The 15,670-nt window shown below is 41.3% G+C and overlaps 1 protein-coding gene across 3 annotated transcripts; it reads left to right on the forward strand.

Moving 5' to 3' along the window:
• Window positions 1-7,071: 7,071 nt before the first annotated feature.
• On the forward strand, window positions 7,072-10,704 carry LOC124683052 (putative germin-like protein 2-2). 3 transcript variants are annotated; one of them, XM_047217627.1, is made up of 3 exons: window positions 7,072-7,096; window positions 9,979-10,068; window positions 10,169-10,704. In XM_047217627.1, the coding sequence occupies exons 1-3, from the start codon at window positions 7,072-7,074 to the stop codon at window positions 10,702-10,704; spliced, it is 651 nt and encodes a 216-aa protein (XP_047073583.1). The 3 variants fall into 3 exon arrangements, with proteins under 3 accessions (XP_047073583.1, XP_047073581.1, XP_047073582.1); XM_047217625.1 differs by lacking the exon at window positions 7,072-7,096 and having other exon boundaries at window positions 9,948-10,075; window positions 10,173-10,704; XM_047217626.1 differs by lacking the exon at window positions 7,072-7,096 and having other exon boundaries at window positions 9,948-10,068.
• Window positions 10,705-15,670: the final 4,966 nt, after the last annotated feature.

The raw sequence follows: 15,670 nt of genomic DNA on the forward strand, positions 1-15,670 counted from the left end.
ACGTGCAGACCACAACTTCAAGAGGCATTCACGGTGTTAACTCAACCATAGGGGACGCGCGGTAAGTTAGTAAGTTGATGAAACGTCGGGTTGTTGTCCATATGAAGCAGCAACAAAGGTCGTCGGAGGCAATCTTCAGCTTCACGGTCAGTGCTGACTTATACCAGTTGAGAAGTTAGTGGGTAAACTACACTTAATCTTGAGTCTTGAGGTATCCTCAGGAGCTTCACTTGGTAAGGACCAGATGAACAAGGTGATGTAGCTTGGCTTTGACGCTATTGTTCACTCAACGGGTTTAGAGTTAGAGTCTTTCGTTAATCTACCCAACTAACTAGCAGTTAACAATACACCGGCGAGGCAAACTTTAATCCTATCATGGCATGCGACACCCATACAATCATAACCAGAGACAAAATACCACTAACAGGTGCTATTGGTATTTTTCCTAGATGCACAGAAACAAAACAAGATCAACACAATTGGAATCATTCAAAAATATTTATTTTTCAATTTTTGAGACTCAAAATACTAACCAGAAACAGTGATCAAGTTTTATTTATTAAAAATCGCACAAAGATCCTAAAAATACAAGGTCAGTGGCATTTGAAAGATAATTTCTTACTGGTTCTAGTGCAATTGGAATCACATCAATCGGAGCTAGCAAACTATTTTTATTAGCAAAACAGTACACTGGCAGATTCCCATTTTTAATTTTCAGTTTTTCAAATATCAAACAATTAAAAAGGGCGGGAACGTCTAAATAGCAAGACATACATGCACACAGCAAACAGATACAAACACTCAAGGCAGCACACTAAGAAGCAACAAGCAATCATCACACCAACCATGATACTCTAAGTACACAAAAATTCCTAATGCGCGGGGTAGCTCAATCAAAGCGATTGAGTTTGTCCTATCCATCCTATTGGTTTGGGGCTGGTCACATATGTCGCCGTCTTCATTTTGCTTCTATAGACTCCTTCATGGATTTTTGGGGCCGTTGGTCGCAAAGCAGGCCTGGTGTTGGGTCTCCTATGTTGAGGCGGAGGCGAAAACTGCGTAGTATTCTTGTTCGACATCCCGGGGACGTGAGGTCTTCGAAGGGGTAGTTGTTGAGGTACTCCCGAAGTCGGCAACTTCTGGTGGCTGGCCTAAAAATTACTAGTCGAGAACCGAGGACTTGATCCCGGACGATCGCAAAAAGTGCAAGCCCATGGAGGAACAAGGTCAGCTCCTTAACAGACTTTGGTGACAACCCAAGACATGATCTTATTATTCTTTTATCTGCACACTAAGTCGGCCTCCAATCTTGAACAGCTGCTGTTGGACATACACGAGTCTTCCCGAGGGATTGATCCATCTTTGAGTTAGAGTCTCCGGTCTGAGTTGGGGACATCGTCCAATATGTAGTTTTGAAATGGGTGAGACAATAGAGTAAGAATTTTCAAACATTTATAAAGCGGAGAGGTAAGAATTTAGAAGCTTTGAATAAATAAGAGGAGTAGAAGCTATACTTTCGACTAAAGAAACAATTTGTTTCATAAATAGTTTTTCCTAAGTAATTGTTTTCCTAACTAACGTCCATGCTAACTAAGGTCTCCTACGATCGGGATAGCTCGATACCAGCTCCGTGGGGACCCCGGACTAGCAGCCCGAAATTCCCCGTTATGTATACAGCTTCACGATCCCATTATCGGTGCGTCGTGAACACATAACCGAACCGATATCAAATTACACCATCCATTACAAAGCGGAATAAGAAAATTACAACATGGTCACATGACCCATACTTACATAATAGCCTCGAAGGGCTAACTAAACATCGAGTAGCATCATCACTTCAGCAGCAAGCAGCACCCAAGTCATCTGCCATAACCCTACGAGCAACTGACTGGGAAGACGTTCCTAGCTCGCATAGACGTCGCCAACTCCTTCTTCATCTCTCGAACTCCTTCAAGTCTGGCCAAGTAAATAGCCAGGGACAAAGCCGTGAGTACATTGGAATTGTACTCGCAAACCATCAAGAAAGGTGCTAACAATGTTAACTAAAAGAGACAAGAGAAGAAGGATAGTTTCTCTTGTGGATATAGCATGTGAAAGAAAATCAGTTTCTCTTGTGGATATAGCATGTGAAAGAGAATCAGTTTCTCTTGTGGATATAGCATGTGAAAGAGAATCAGTTTCTCTTGTGGATATAGCATGACGGCATCTCAAGTGATGCGGACACTATGGTGTTTCAAGGACATCCCACTAAACATCTAGGAGGAAAGATAGCACACCGCCATCTCAATTGATGGGAACGCTTAGGAAGTTCTAAGACATATCTAGACCTTTATTGAGGATGAGGTAGCATAAGTCCATCTCAGTTGACGGGAATGCTAGAGAATTACTGTGACATACCTATATCTTTATTGAAGAAGATAATTCAAAAGATACCTATGACATCTCTATATCTTTGTTAAAGAAGAGTTCTTCTACATGAAACACTAGGAAAAAGCTCCCCACTTGGTCTTATTTTTCCACGACCATCTCCATATGGTCGACACGCGCCCTTTTTCCGTACCCTTCCGGTACATCCAACACAACACTTTCTTTGCAAAGCTTTTATCAAAACAAAACACAAGCCCCGGTAAAGGTAGACCTTTGCAACCCGTCCATGACCGCGGACGCGGCTATTCGAATAGATTTGACTCCGCAGAGTTTGCACACTTTCCCCACAACTATCCGGATACCTATCGTGTGGGCATCATCCCTGCATAACAACATATGCCACGACGGATACCCGGACATAACCTTTCGCCCATCTCCACCGGCACGAGTCCTTCCTCGCGGGCTTACCCCTTCCCGGCACCCCGGCAAGCATACCTCCTTTTGAGCGTATCTCCGGCGCCATGACGAAGACCCTCGCAATCGTCCGGCTATCAGTTAAGACAGTGTATTGCCTCCTCCAGAGCGCAACCCGGCGTCGGAGGTCGTCATGACCCTCCCTAGAAAGTTGTGAAGGGTGCTCCTGCCACCTTCAACAAACTACGGGCTAAGCCCCGTCCCACACCAGGGTAGAGTGGTTGCGCGATAAAAGTTGGGCTGGTGTACACTTATACGCAGTGCTCCTTTTAAAACCATTTTTCCCACAACACCTTGGTTGTTCAACAAACAGCCATACACCACTTTTCCGATCATCTTTACCAAGATCCTTTGCTTTCTTAAACCATACGCTTGGGTTAACTCACCCAAGGTTTTCATAAAACATTTACAACAAGGTAAGCCTTGAGGGGTTCCCAACCTATAGTTTCATGAGTGGAACTAGAATTGCACTATGGCCGAGATGAGGGTCATCTTGCCATAGAAGGTATAAAGGGGTAATGGGTGGATCATACTCGCTTAAGATAAGCATGTATGATGACAACACAAAGAGGATTATACTTTCAGATTTGTGGTACTAACTATAAAATTTGGATAGTGGAGAATCACTACCCAACCAACTCTCCAATAGGGTACTCGGCATACTCCTCTCAAGTTGAGAATTACACCAACATCATGACATTGATACCTCTAAATTACAAAAGTTGTGAATGTGGTGAAAGTTACTATCTTGAGAGGGAAGATGCTCAAGTTGAGCATACAAGATGACCAAGTGGAATAGCACGACCATGATACCATGTATCCCATAATCACATGACAAAGGTGGAGTATCACCACTAGGGAGTACTCCACTAGTAACCATACATAGATGACAATAATAAGGAGAACAACACACATAGAACCGAGGTGCTTTGGACATCAACAAATGACATCCAACTAGACACCGAATCAGAGATCAAAAGATGGCTTGCCTTGGCTTATTTGTCCCTGTACGTCTTCAACTCCATCAATATAAGAATTCCATCAACATATAAAGAATCCTTGTCCAATCCACTTCTTCTTCTTCTCCGGAATTGTTCGCATCTATCGCCGGAAAATATAAAAGGAACACAATCAATCTCATTGCATCAACAAGACAACATTCAACAATCAACAACTAACCATGCAGCCAAGGTATAACATACTAAGAACTTATAGATACCACAAAACAACTTTAAGAGTTTTAATTTAGAAAACCCCATTTATTTACCTAGTAAAGGTATGAGTGCATCACAACTTAGCAATTGCCTCTCTCGGTTATCACCATGGTGTAAACCAAATATCCCCTGGTAGATAACATCATAAAGAGGACAAGAGCATTAGTTTGACACCAAATACATTCACTAAACATTTTCAACCATTTTTGGAAAAGTAGAAAACAGTTTTCCTAACTTAGTTTGCTCACATAACACATCATCCAAAATAGGAAGCAAACCATATTCCACATCATTTGAAAACTTAAACAAAACAAAAGAGCTAATGTTAAGTTGCAGATGTTTTGTTTTGCAAGCATAAAACAAAGGTTGCCCATCTCTACCAAAAAGTGTTGGTCAAGGGTTTTAAATAAACCGAAAGGTTTTGCTTCAACAATGCATGTCACACAAAAACATTACTAACAGTAACAAATATGTATGAACAGAGACTAATAATATTTTTCCTATATAGCCAGTACTAATACAAGACTAACCCAATTGGAATCACCCAAAAATATTAAACCTACAATTTTAGGAATTTCTTTGAATCTGACTGTACAGAAAACAAGATCTGTAAGCCATAAATCGTAGAAAAATCCTAAAAATATGAGGTCACTGGCATTTGAAAGATATTTAAACAGAGATTCACACACAATTGGATTTGGGTTCAAATTATTTCTGAAACTCCCATAAATAGATTGACAAGATTACTGCATGTCTGTACCATTTGCTTCACCTCTGGAGTTACAGAATAGATAAAGGTTTGAAACTTGTTTGAGATGATTAAGAAAACATTCAGTAATCCTACAGAAGTGGAATCACTCAATTATGTTCAAAAATGGATTTTTGATGAATTAAAAGCTAACAGCCATGTCTGCAGAACATACAGAACAAGTTTAATTCATCAAAAATCATACACAAATCATAAAAATATGAGGTCTGCTGCATCTGAAAGGTATTGAATAGGTGGTTCTTACCCAGTTGGTTTCATTCAAAAATTCGTCTCCAAGCTCCTGGTTTAATTCGACAAAGTCAGATCTGACCAGATCTTGATCTGTGAACCATTTCAGTTTCAGGAGGTCAATCGAAGTGAAACCACCGCCAAAATGATGGTATTGGAGAGGGCTTTCACCCACAGTTTAATTTGCTCAAAAAGGTTTTGTAAAACGGGAGAAATCTAACAAACAGTGATTCTGCATGTTTGCAGAACTTTATTTACCATGCAAAATCCGTAACGAATTTGAGGATGAGACCAACGCCAAGTTGTAGATCTTTTCAATACCTATCTTCAGAACTTTGAACCACTCGATTTGGATCTGCACACGAGATTTGGCGGATTTTACAAGATCGTACCAGAATCTGAAACAGCAAGATAGCAGAAATTACAGCAAGTTTTTGGACGAACTTTGCTCAAGAACTTCAGATCTGAGGATTGCTCAATCTTCTCCATGCTTGGACCAACATGCACCTGCATCAAGATCCAATCTTAGCAATGGAGGAAGAAGAAGAGGAGATTAAACCATCTAGGGTTGGGGAGAAGATGGAGAGGGAGTCTCTCATGGTGAGGGGAAGCTTGAGGGAGGAAGGGAGCTTCATCTTGGTGGATCTTCATGGCCATGGCCGGCCATGGGAGCAAGGAGCAGCAGCATTTCGTGGGGGAGAGCAGAGAGAGAGTGTGAGGGAGTGGAGAGTGAGAAAAATGAGCCAAAGGGGAGGTGGTGGCCGGCTAGGGAGTTTTTATAGAGGGAGAGGGGTGGCTGCCTCCTTTTTCATTGGCCAAGGAAGGTGGCTGCCCATTTATTGATTGGAGTAGTTGGGAGGCAATGCTTGCAAGAGAAGAAAGTGAGGAGAAACATGGCTGGCCGAAATTGTCATGGCCGGCTCCATTCTTGCCAAGCACAAGTGAGCAATGTGAGAGAAAGGCACAACATCAATGTGTATTGACAAGGTATGATGTAGAGAAGATAATATCAATGAGTGACTTTGAAAATGATAAAAAATAGGAGTAGATTCATATAGATAAAAATGAGTATGAAAGTGACATCAAGTCATGAGGTCAAGGTGATGATGGAAAATAATAGAGGAGTGAGATAGGCATAATGAAATATAAGTTGCTCTACAAATAAGAGGTCAATTGGGAGTGATTTGAAAGTATCATTCGATCAAGAATTGGAGGATGGAGGGGATACAATGTGGTGGATCAGAGATGTGCATAAGATGTGCAAGTTTTGCCATTTGAAAAAGAACTCATTTGAAAAGTATTTAAAACACCTCAATTGTCTAGGGACAATTGGGAATGAACTCAAGTGGAATGGGATTTGAAAATGTCTAGAGATCTAGTTGGAACATAGGAGTTCAAAATGTTCTACTTACTTTCTCAAGTGAAGTAGAGTTTTCTCAAACTTAAAATAAGAAAGAGGAAACAAGAAATGGTATAGGTACCATAAGCAAGCTTTTTGTTAAAACAAAGCAAAATAGAAATATTGTTTTAGAAATCAGTACTTGGTAGAAATGGGATGAGAAACAAAACCCATTTCAGTTCTTTGTTTTCTTTGAAGAAGTATCTTGAAAAGATTTAATAAAACTAGAAGTAGTTTTGTGATCCAAAACCAGAGAAGGAAAACAAAGGGGTTTTGAGAAAGGAAACACATTTAGAGAGGAGTGTTCTCAAGGGTAGGTGGTGGCTACATAATGTACCCATCAGTCCCACTCTTGGTTTTGTAAAGATTAAAAATGAAAACAAAAACAAGAGGTAAAAGAGGAAGAAGTGATCTGGTGCTGGAACATGGGATAGGATACCAGATCAAGTTGAATATATGAGTTGCAAGGATTGACTGAGACATGCAGGACGTGGAGTTTGAAGAGGGTGTTGCATGGATGAGATCCATGCATTGAGGTTACCAAAAACAGTCGTGAGTGCTTAGAGATCAATTGCCAAAGTGTAGACAAGTTAAGCCTGTCAACACAGATGGTCGACATGGCCTCAAAACCAACAAGGATGAGTGGGTATAAGAGAGGGATGTAGCAAGGGGTAGATGGTACCAAGTTTTGAATTAAGGATGATTGAGCTATCTTGTACCACAAAGAGAAAAATCAAGATGGCACACTCATGTTGTCATCGGGAGAGAGGTTTGATGTAGTAAGAAGGAAAACAACATTTCCTAAGTCACACATGTGTTTTATTTGGTGAGTTGCTTGTTTAACCACTAGGGGTGTTGTTCTAAGAGGTAGCTCAAGACAAAACTCAACAAGCAAATCAAGACAATTCATCTACCAACAGATCAAGGCAATTCATCATAACCAACAGATCAAGGCAATTCATCTATCTATAGTCTTAAGAAAAAGTTTTTGTTCCCCCTAATTTTTGCATTATGGACAAATAAACAAGGTTGCAAAAAGTGGGGTGTTACAAAATGTCTATATATTTTTCAAAATATTTAATTAAATTTTATAAATTAAGTTTAACTTTAACTAAGCCTAGAACGTGAAGTAATTATGAACGGAGGGAGTAACAGACTGATAAGAGCAAGTTTTCTTATAAATTGATGTAGTTTCACCGAGAACTAGGTGCCTTCCAGAGTTCTTAAACTTGCACAGAAGTGCAACACTACAACAGTAATTCAGTAAATGTTAAAGCAAACAAAACGATAAGAATTGCCTTAATCTCTAGCTAGATGCATCTTCATAACCAATTAGTTGTAATGACTGAATTTGATACTTCGCAATAAGTTAATAAGAAGGCTATATGCATCACTTGGATGTAGAGGCCGTGGCTACACCATTTTGGGAAAAAATTCATGACATTTTCTCAATTATCATTTGGCCAGCGGGTTCATTCGCCCATATTGACATAAAGTGGATTATTTAATTCCATCATTCTTACAGTGTTATGCCACTTGTTTAGCTATGCTGAGCTTTTTGGGTGTCGGATCGGTCTGTTTCCCATCAACTTTTTAGGTATTTTGATGCATTATTGGCGCCTAACTTTAGCTGAATGGAAACATACCAAGGAAAGACTAAAGAAACGTTTATCGATTTGGACATGCAAGTTACTATCTCTTGGTGGACGATTGTGTACTAAGTAATATGGTATTGTACATGATTTATTTCTTCCAGTTGCCTAAAGAAGTCTTGCATAGACTAGATTATTTTTCGATATAGATTCTTTTGGCAAGTAGATAATGATAAAAAGAAATATCGAATAGCTAAATGGGGTGTTGTGTGCTGACCAAAGGACCAAGAAGGGCTTGGTATTCATGATCTTGAGGTCAAGAACCGAACTCTCTTAGGTAAATGTTTATTCAAGCTTCTATCGGAAGAAGAAATATGTAAAATCATCCTTAAGAGAAAGTATATTAGCTCAAAGGTTTTGTCCCAGGTTATACGGAAACCTGGCGACTCACACTTCTGGACTGACCTTATGACGATAAATAATTTTTTTCCATATACTTCTTTCTCTATTAAGGATGGATCTTAGATAAGGTTATGGGAGATAGGTGGTTAGGTAATGCCACTCTTCGCGAACAATATCATGCATTTCACAATATTGTTCGCCACAAATCCGATACTCTTCCATAGTGATGCAAAATTCACCACCGGAGGTGACATTCAGACATGATCTTGTTGGTCCTAGGCTAGCATCTTGGAATGCTTTGCTTGGGGCTAGAGATGGTCCAGTTATCGCAAGGATCTGATGAGATACGTTGGAATCTTAAAGAGAGTGAAAAGTTATATGTGGATTCGATGTATAATACTATGATTCAATCTGGCATGCCAGTTGATAATAATAAAAAATTGGTCTATGAAGATACCATTAAAGACAATGGTCTTTGCATGGTACCTCCATAAAGGGGTAATTCTTACTAAGGACAACCTTGCAAACCCTAATTGGCAAGGAAGTAAAAAGTGAGCTCTTTTGTCATCATGACGAGACCATTAACCACCTTTTCATCCGGTGTCAATTCGCAAAATCTATATGGTCAGTAACCCAAATAGTTTCTACCTTGTATCCTCCTCGTAGTGTTGCGAATATGTTCGGCAACTGGCTTAATGGGGTGGATCTTAGGTTTAAAACTTTTATTAGGATGGGAGCGATTGCCATTATTTGGTCGCTATGGCTATGTAAAAATGACAAGGTTTTTCTGATAAAAATTCTTCCCTGTCACTGGTTATTTGCCGGCGCACCGCTTTGCTCCGTTCGTGGTCTTTGCTTCAGCACGCGGAGAATCAAGACCTATTTATGGAGGTATCTACACGATTGGAGGATGTGACGAGAGATATGTTTTCCAACATGAATGACGACGTAATCTGCTGGTTGAGATTCCTTTGTCTTAGATGTTCATCCATGCCTTGGTTTTGTTCAGTCTTTTTTGCTACTTTTTTTGCGTGTGGGTGGATGTGTGGCAGTGTGTATCTTAGATATGCAGAGGTCAGGTGTAATACTTAAACTATTAAGTAATAAAATGTTTTTTATTAAAAAAGATAAGGTACTATTTTTCACCACTAGTTAATAATCTCTATCTGGAGGGACTGCATACTCTTGTTCGATATGGTTGTATGCATGCGGACATGTTGAAGCATACAAAATGAGACACTGTGGGTTATAATATGATGATCTGGCCGTCCCATATGGACATACGTGCATCAGGCTGTACTCACCAAGCTTAAACATGACACCACAATAGAAGACTCGTTCGTGCCCGTGTTGGCAAGATACGCTTAGTTTGTCACTATAAAAACCAACCTCCTTTACGCTTACTGATCACACAACCAGCATAGCTAGCAGCTCGATCGACCTCACGCAGCTTACTATCCGGCGTCCAAGCTCAATTCGTCGAAGACAAACAGAGAGAAATGGCTATTCGTATGGCCATCCTTGCAGCAGCTCTCTTGGCCTTGGCACTTTCTCATGGCGCCATGGCCTCCGATCCAAGCCTTCTCCAGGACTTCTGCGTCGCAGATAAACTCTCGCAAGGTATCTACATACTAACATACACTGGCAGGGACACTCACATAACTGGTTCTAGTTAAGCAATTACTTACCTCAGTTATCTTATCCGAATGCATCCATACAGTGCGCGTCAATGGATTGGCGTGCAAAGACGCAAAGGACATCGTCGCCGAGGACTTCTTCTTCTCAGGCCTCCACATGGCCGGCAACACCAGCAACAAGCAGGGCGCCGCTGTGACCGCAGTTAACGTGGCGCAGATCCCCGGGCTGAACACCATGGGTATCTCCTTGGTCCGCATCGACTACGCGCCCTACGGCCTCAACCCTCACCATACTCACCCACGTTCCACCGAGATCCTGACCGTGCTAGAGGGTTCCCTCTATGTGGGCTTTGTGACCTCCAACCCCGACAACAAGATGTTCACCAAGGTTCTCCACAAGGGAGACGTGTTCGTCTTCCCCAAGGGTCTCATCCACTTCCAGTTCAATTATGGGCCAACGCCCGCGGTAGTCCTTGCGGCGTTGAGCAGCCAGAACCCTGGGGTGATCACTATCGCCAATTCTGTGTTTGGATCCACCCCGTCCATCCCGAATGCGATTCTCGCCAAGGCCTTTCAGGTGGAGAAGGAAACAGTAGACATGATGCAAGCTCAGTTCTGAGTAGGTTGTCATTTGGGCATTTGTCTGTAGCTGATTTTTTTTCTTCCGTTTATGTTTGTTTGTCTTGCATTCTTTGCATTGTTAAGTGGGAACCTTATGTTGTTTGTTTTTGTTTTCATATTTTTGTTTCGCTCTGGGACCTTGTTTTGAATGCCTAGTGGAATTTCCTTCTTGGTTACTGCAAATTGTCTTTAATCCTGTTATGTTACTTTCGTCACATGGAATCTCAGAATTTTAATTTTAATATTTACTTCCATGTGAAATGCTAACGATATATTTGGTACCTCCTATGTTGATTTTGGACATCTGAAATGATGTAGTATCCTTAATTCTTGCTTGTCAATTTTGTTTGCGGTATATTGGTGTATAAGTATACCATGATCAGTACTATCACATTGGAGCCTAATACTATAATTTGTCACATACAAAATACTTATTTAGCATTGGAGTAATTTCTCCTTAATGATTACCCACCTTAAATCTCCAAATATCTATATGTCTATCCAAATTCAAAGAGAGAGCATATCACAAATATTATGAACCAAAAATCTTCAGGAATGTATCCTCTCTCGCAAGAAGAAATGCGCCTCTATCCTCCTGTTGAAGCTATGGGTCCCTCCTACATTGCTTGCCCCTCCGGTGGCCAGAAGGGATGGGAACACCGGGTCTATGCAGCGGTATTGTAATTAGAACTTTTTGGGTTAGGTTTTGGTCCTCGGTGGTAGCCCATTGTTGGTGATGGCAGAGCTATGCAAAATAAGAATAAGTCTTCTCCAACTCCATGTCCACTCGTCGGCGGTGGTGTAGAGGAGGATGGGGAACCGTATGGTTGTTGCTTTTCTAGAGTGGTGGGTCTAGTTCTATCTTCATGTTATGCATGTGGCCTTTGTGTCGCGTTTCAATGGTTTCTTCTACGACATACGAGGTTCGGCCAACATCGGCTTCATCACGTAGCTAGTGAGACAGGGTCAACCTGTATATTTCATGCATGATGGTGGTTGTCCAGCCAACTTTTTCGACATACCAATGTTCGCTCTGACCGGTGACTTTCCGGTTGTCGCGTCAACAAAGATTTCCGGACTTCACTCAAGGCGTGACGCTTGTAAATGAAAGAGGAAGAAGGTGCCGATTTCCCCCAATGATATGTGTAATTTTCCTTCTCTCCAAGGAGATCCTATAATGGTAGGTATGGCTTCTTTGCAATGAAAAAAATCCTTATTTGTACATGTATTCAAGGTATTTGTAACGGACTAAAATATTATATCCAACACAATTTATCTACATCCAATGGTAGCAGTCCATTTACGCCCCTCATGGCAGGTTTACAAAACATGGCAAACATAATGTGGTTTGTTTTTGACAAATTTAGCCCTTCATGGTAACTAATGGCTCATTTATCCCTCCGACGAAACTATTTAGAAATTTAACATCTGATTTTGACACCAACAAGATGAAGCTGGAATTATGCAGGTTGGCACCAAGCAGGGGCGGACCTACACCCGGGCAGCCAGGGCTACAGCCCGTGTCTTGGCCGACGTAGCAAGGCACCGTCCATCCTAATTTCCTAGAAATTCAAGTCCACTAATAGTTCAGCCCTGGCAATCGGGATACAGTTTTTCGTGTTTTTTTACCAAGATATTACTCTAAATATATAAAGATTATTGTTATAAACTAATATTATTAAAAATTGCTTTTCAACATGTATTCAACAATACTAATTACGTATGGTATAATAATCAAGATTTTGTTGCTAAGTTTTTTCAGTCAAAGTTCGTCTTAAAAAATGTACGACTTATTGTGAAACGGAGGTAGTAATTAGTTTGAGAGTCCACTAATCACGTAGAGGTCTAGTGTGCAAGCCAGCAAGACATGTTCGCATCCACGTACATCCCTCGTTCTGTAGCTGCTCTGATCATATCGTTTCGTTGCACAACCCAGGCTCGACTCAGATATGTACTGCCGTCGTGCCGCCGCCGCGACGGTATGCACGATGCTCTAGACCACGCGATGAGCAGATGATGTTTACATAGCAATATTGCAGAGCTAGGCAGTGTAGACTAATTCAGATGCTGCCCCCGCGACCGCGATCCGCGCTTTGCTTATCTGCAGCGGCTGATTTGTACTCACAAATTTAGTACAATTTATACTAAATCTGAGTCAACTAAAAGAGACCGGAGGCAGTAGATCGGTAGATCCTGCTCGCTGGTGTAGACTAATTCAGATATCGCCAACTACTCGCCGGTGCAGGCTAGATCGATAGATCCCGCTGATATGTATTTTTTCTTCTAATCCTTCATGTCTCAGTCTCTTCAGAGTTGATTTGAATATATTCATTTCTTCTTTAGTTTTTGCAAACGGAAATTAGGTTATATTGTTCAATTCGATCATATAAACTAGACGATCAGGAGAAAAAAGAGGTCAAACACTTTCCAAGCTGTCAATTAAACATTTATGGTGTACTTTAGCTGCGATGCTTAGTTGAGGTTATAATTATCACAGTTTCTAGTCATTGTAATTCTTGGAAATAGGCGCCTAATCTCATTTGCCGATAAGGATGTATCTTTGCCTTGTCGCTCGAACCACTGGGGGTGTAGAGATAGTAGTGCCACAAGACCAAACTCTGAATTATCACTTTCTATTTCCAAGAATTATAATGCCTAAAAATTGTGATAATTATAAGACCAAACTCTTCGACGAATTTGTTTCGTCCACCAATCTTCGACGCTAATCTCATTTTCCCATAAGGATGTATCTATGTCTTGTCGCTCAAACCATTGCGGTCTAGAGATAGTAGTGCCACAAGACCAAGCTCTGAACCATTCCAAGAATTATAAGACCACACTCTTCGACGAATTTTTCCGTCCACCAATCTTTGATGCTAATCTCATTTGCCCATAAAGATGTATCTATGTCTTTCGCTCGAACCATTGCGGTGTAGAGATAGTAGTGCCACAAGAGCAAACTCTGAACTATCACTCTCTATTTCCAAGAATTATAATGCCTAGAAACTGCGATAATTAGAATGTCATGCCCGCAATGATCATGCTTGTGTCTGGGAGAGTTTGAAAACACACAAATGCTAGGATCTTCCGTAACCACGCTTCAACGGCAACGATCATCATCACAAAGATCAAAGAGAATGCTAGATTACGGAATATATCCAGGGCTAAATTCGTGTGTAACACGAGAGTAGACTTTTAATAAAATCATAGGCTTCACCCTAACATTTGTTCGAAACTTCTAAACTTCTTTTTAATTAATCAAAATGACAAACCGTTTACCTTGTTTAAGAAAAAAGAATCACGCACACCAGTCATAGTCATCGCCTCCCATTTTGGCATCACAACAAGGATTGCTCTCTAGTCAATTTATTAGAGTCCTGCCTTGGTCATGCCCAAATACTGGGTCCGCCACTGGCATCAAGGAATTTCAGTAGTAAATGGTCTAATGTGTTTGGCGCCAAACTCATTGGCGTCAACCTATCTTTAGCGCTGACCTTGCTTCAGCACCGGAGATGTTTGGGCCAACCTGCACTATTTTGGCTGCATTCTTGTTATTACCGCAACCAAGGGTTAGATTTCAAAATAGTTCTTTCAGAGGTCAGATAAGGCATTTTTTTTGCGAAAGGGTCTATCTCAAAAAAAAATGCGAAAGGATCAGATTTGTTAAAGAAAAAATACCATAATGTTTTCAATTTACTTTTTTTTCATATGTTTGTGCGACTATGGTCCAATGATTGCCAAACTGAAGATGAAGGTCACCGTGAATGTTAGACCACACAGCATGAGTCATGAAAAATCCAACAAGAACAAAAGGATATCGATTCTAGAAAAGCCCTAAGATCCAGCCAGGTTTCCTTTGTAGGTTTTGCTATTTTTATGCATCCACTTTAAATCACACTATTCTCAATTTAAGTCACTTGGTGCTGAAGGACGGCCAATGTTCTTCGTATGGTCAGTAAACTTTGAATAACACGTCTTAACATTTTTAGCGTGTGCTGCAATGATGATCAACATGTAGACATGGAATTACATATTTAATCAAAATTTGTTTGGCAGGAGTTAGAACTAGAAAAGGCATAGGAAATAACAGGCTACGCCATTTGGCATATATTTGCTATTTGGTTTGTTAAAGGACTCTGGTACATACTTAACTGACAAAAAATGTTTAGAGGCCAAACAAACTTCCACCACTTCTGAGACCCTCCCTAAGAAAGAATGCCAGTAGGGTTTAAGAGTAAATTCGAAAAAAAGACGACAAAAAATCAGGACCACAGGTGTTAGACAACTGTTGGTGTATCTGTTGGGCTGTCTTCTTGTTCTCTGTTGTGGCCCATTTGGGCCAGCCCAGTCCTGACCTATATAAGGTGCTTCTATCTCTGTAACCCTAAGAAGAGAGAGTTCCTCCCTGCAGCCTCCTACCTCAGGTTAGGCCCTCACCTCTGCCCACATGGTATCAGAGCAAGGGGCAGTGAGGGCAACGACGGGAAGGACTGCCGATCTGGAAGCCTAGTCTGCTGTGGCTGCTAGGAGGAAGAGGAAGAGGAAGGGAGTAGGCTGCTGCGGTGGCTGGGAGGAAGAGGAAGGGAGCAGGCTGCTGCGGCGGCAAGGAGGGGAAGGCAGTGACAAGTAAGGAGACGAAGAGGCATCCTGCGGGTAAGTCCTTTGGTGGTTCTGAGAGGTTAGTTTGGTGTCAAGCATGGGGGACAACAGGGATTTGGCCAAGGCTCTGGAGAAGCTGGCAGAACTTATCACTACCAAAGGAGATGGAGGAGGATCTGCTGGAGGGGGAGCAATCGTTCCCCATACCATCATCGGTCAGAAACTTGAGCTGCCGGCGAATGAAATCAAGTTGGAAGGAGTGGCCAACTATCTCCGGTGGTCAAGGAGGGCGCTGTTGATTTTGAACTCGAAAGGGCTGGATGAACGTGTGAGTGGTGAAGCTGCAGAACCAGCAGACAAGACCA

The sequence above is a fragment of the Lolium rigidum genome, chromosome 1, assembly GCF_022539505.1.
Source record: "Lolium rigidum isolate FL_2022 chromosome 1, APGP_CSIRO_Lrig_0.1, whole genome shotgun sequence".
In the NCBI taxonomy this organism is placed as follows: Eukaryota; Viridiplantae; Streptophyta; class Magnoliopsida; order Poales; family Poaceae; genus Lolium; species Lolium rigidum.

Coding starts and splice junctions, on each gene's coding strand:
- LOC124683052 (XM_047217625.1), top strand. CDS start 9,948: ATGGCTATTCGTATGGCCATCCTTGCAGCAGCTCTCTTGGCCTTGGCA. Junction 10,076..10,172: donor AAACTCTCGCAAGGTATCTA/CATACTAACATA, acceptor CCATACAGTGCG/CGTCAATGGATTGGCGTGCA.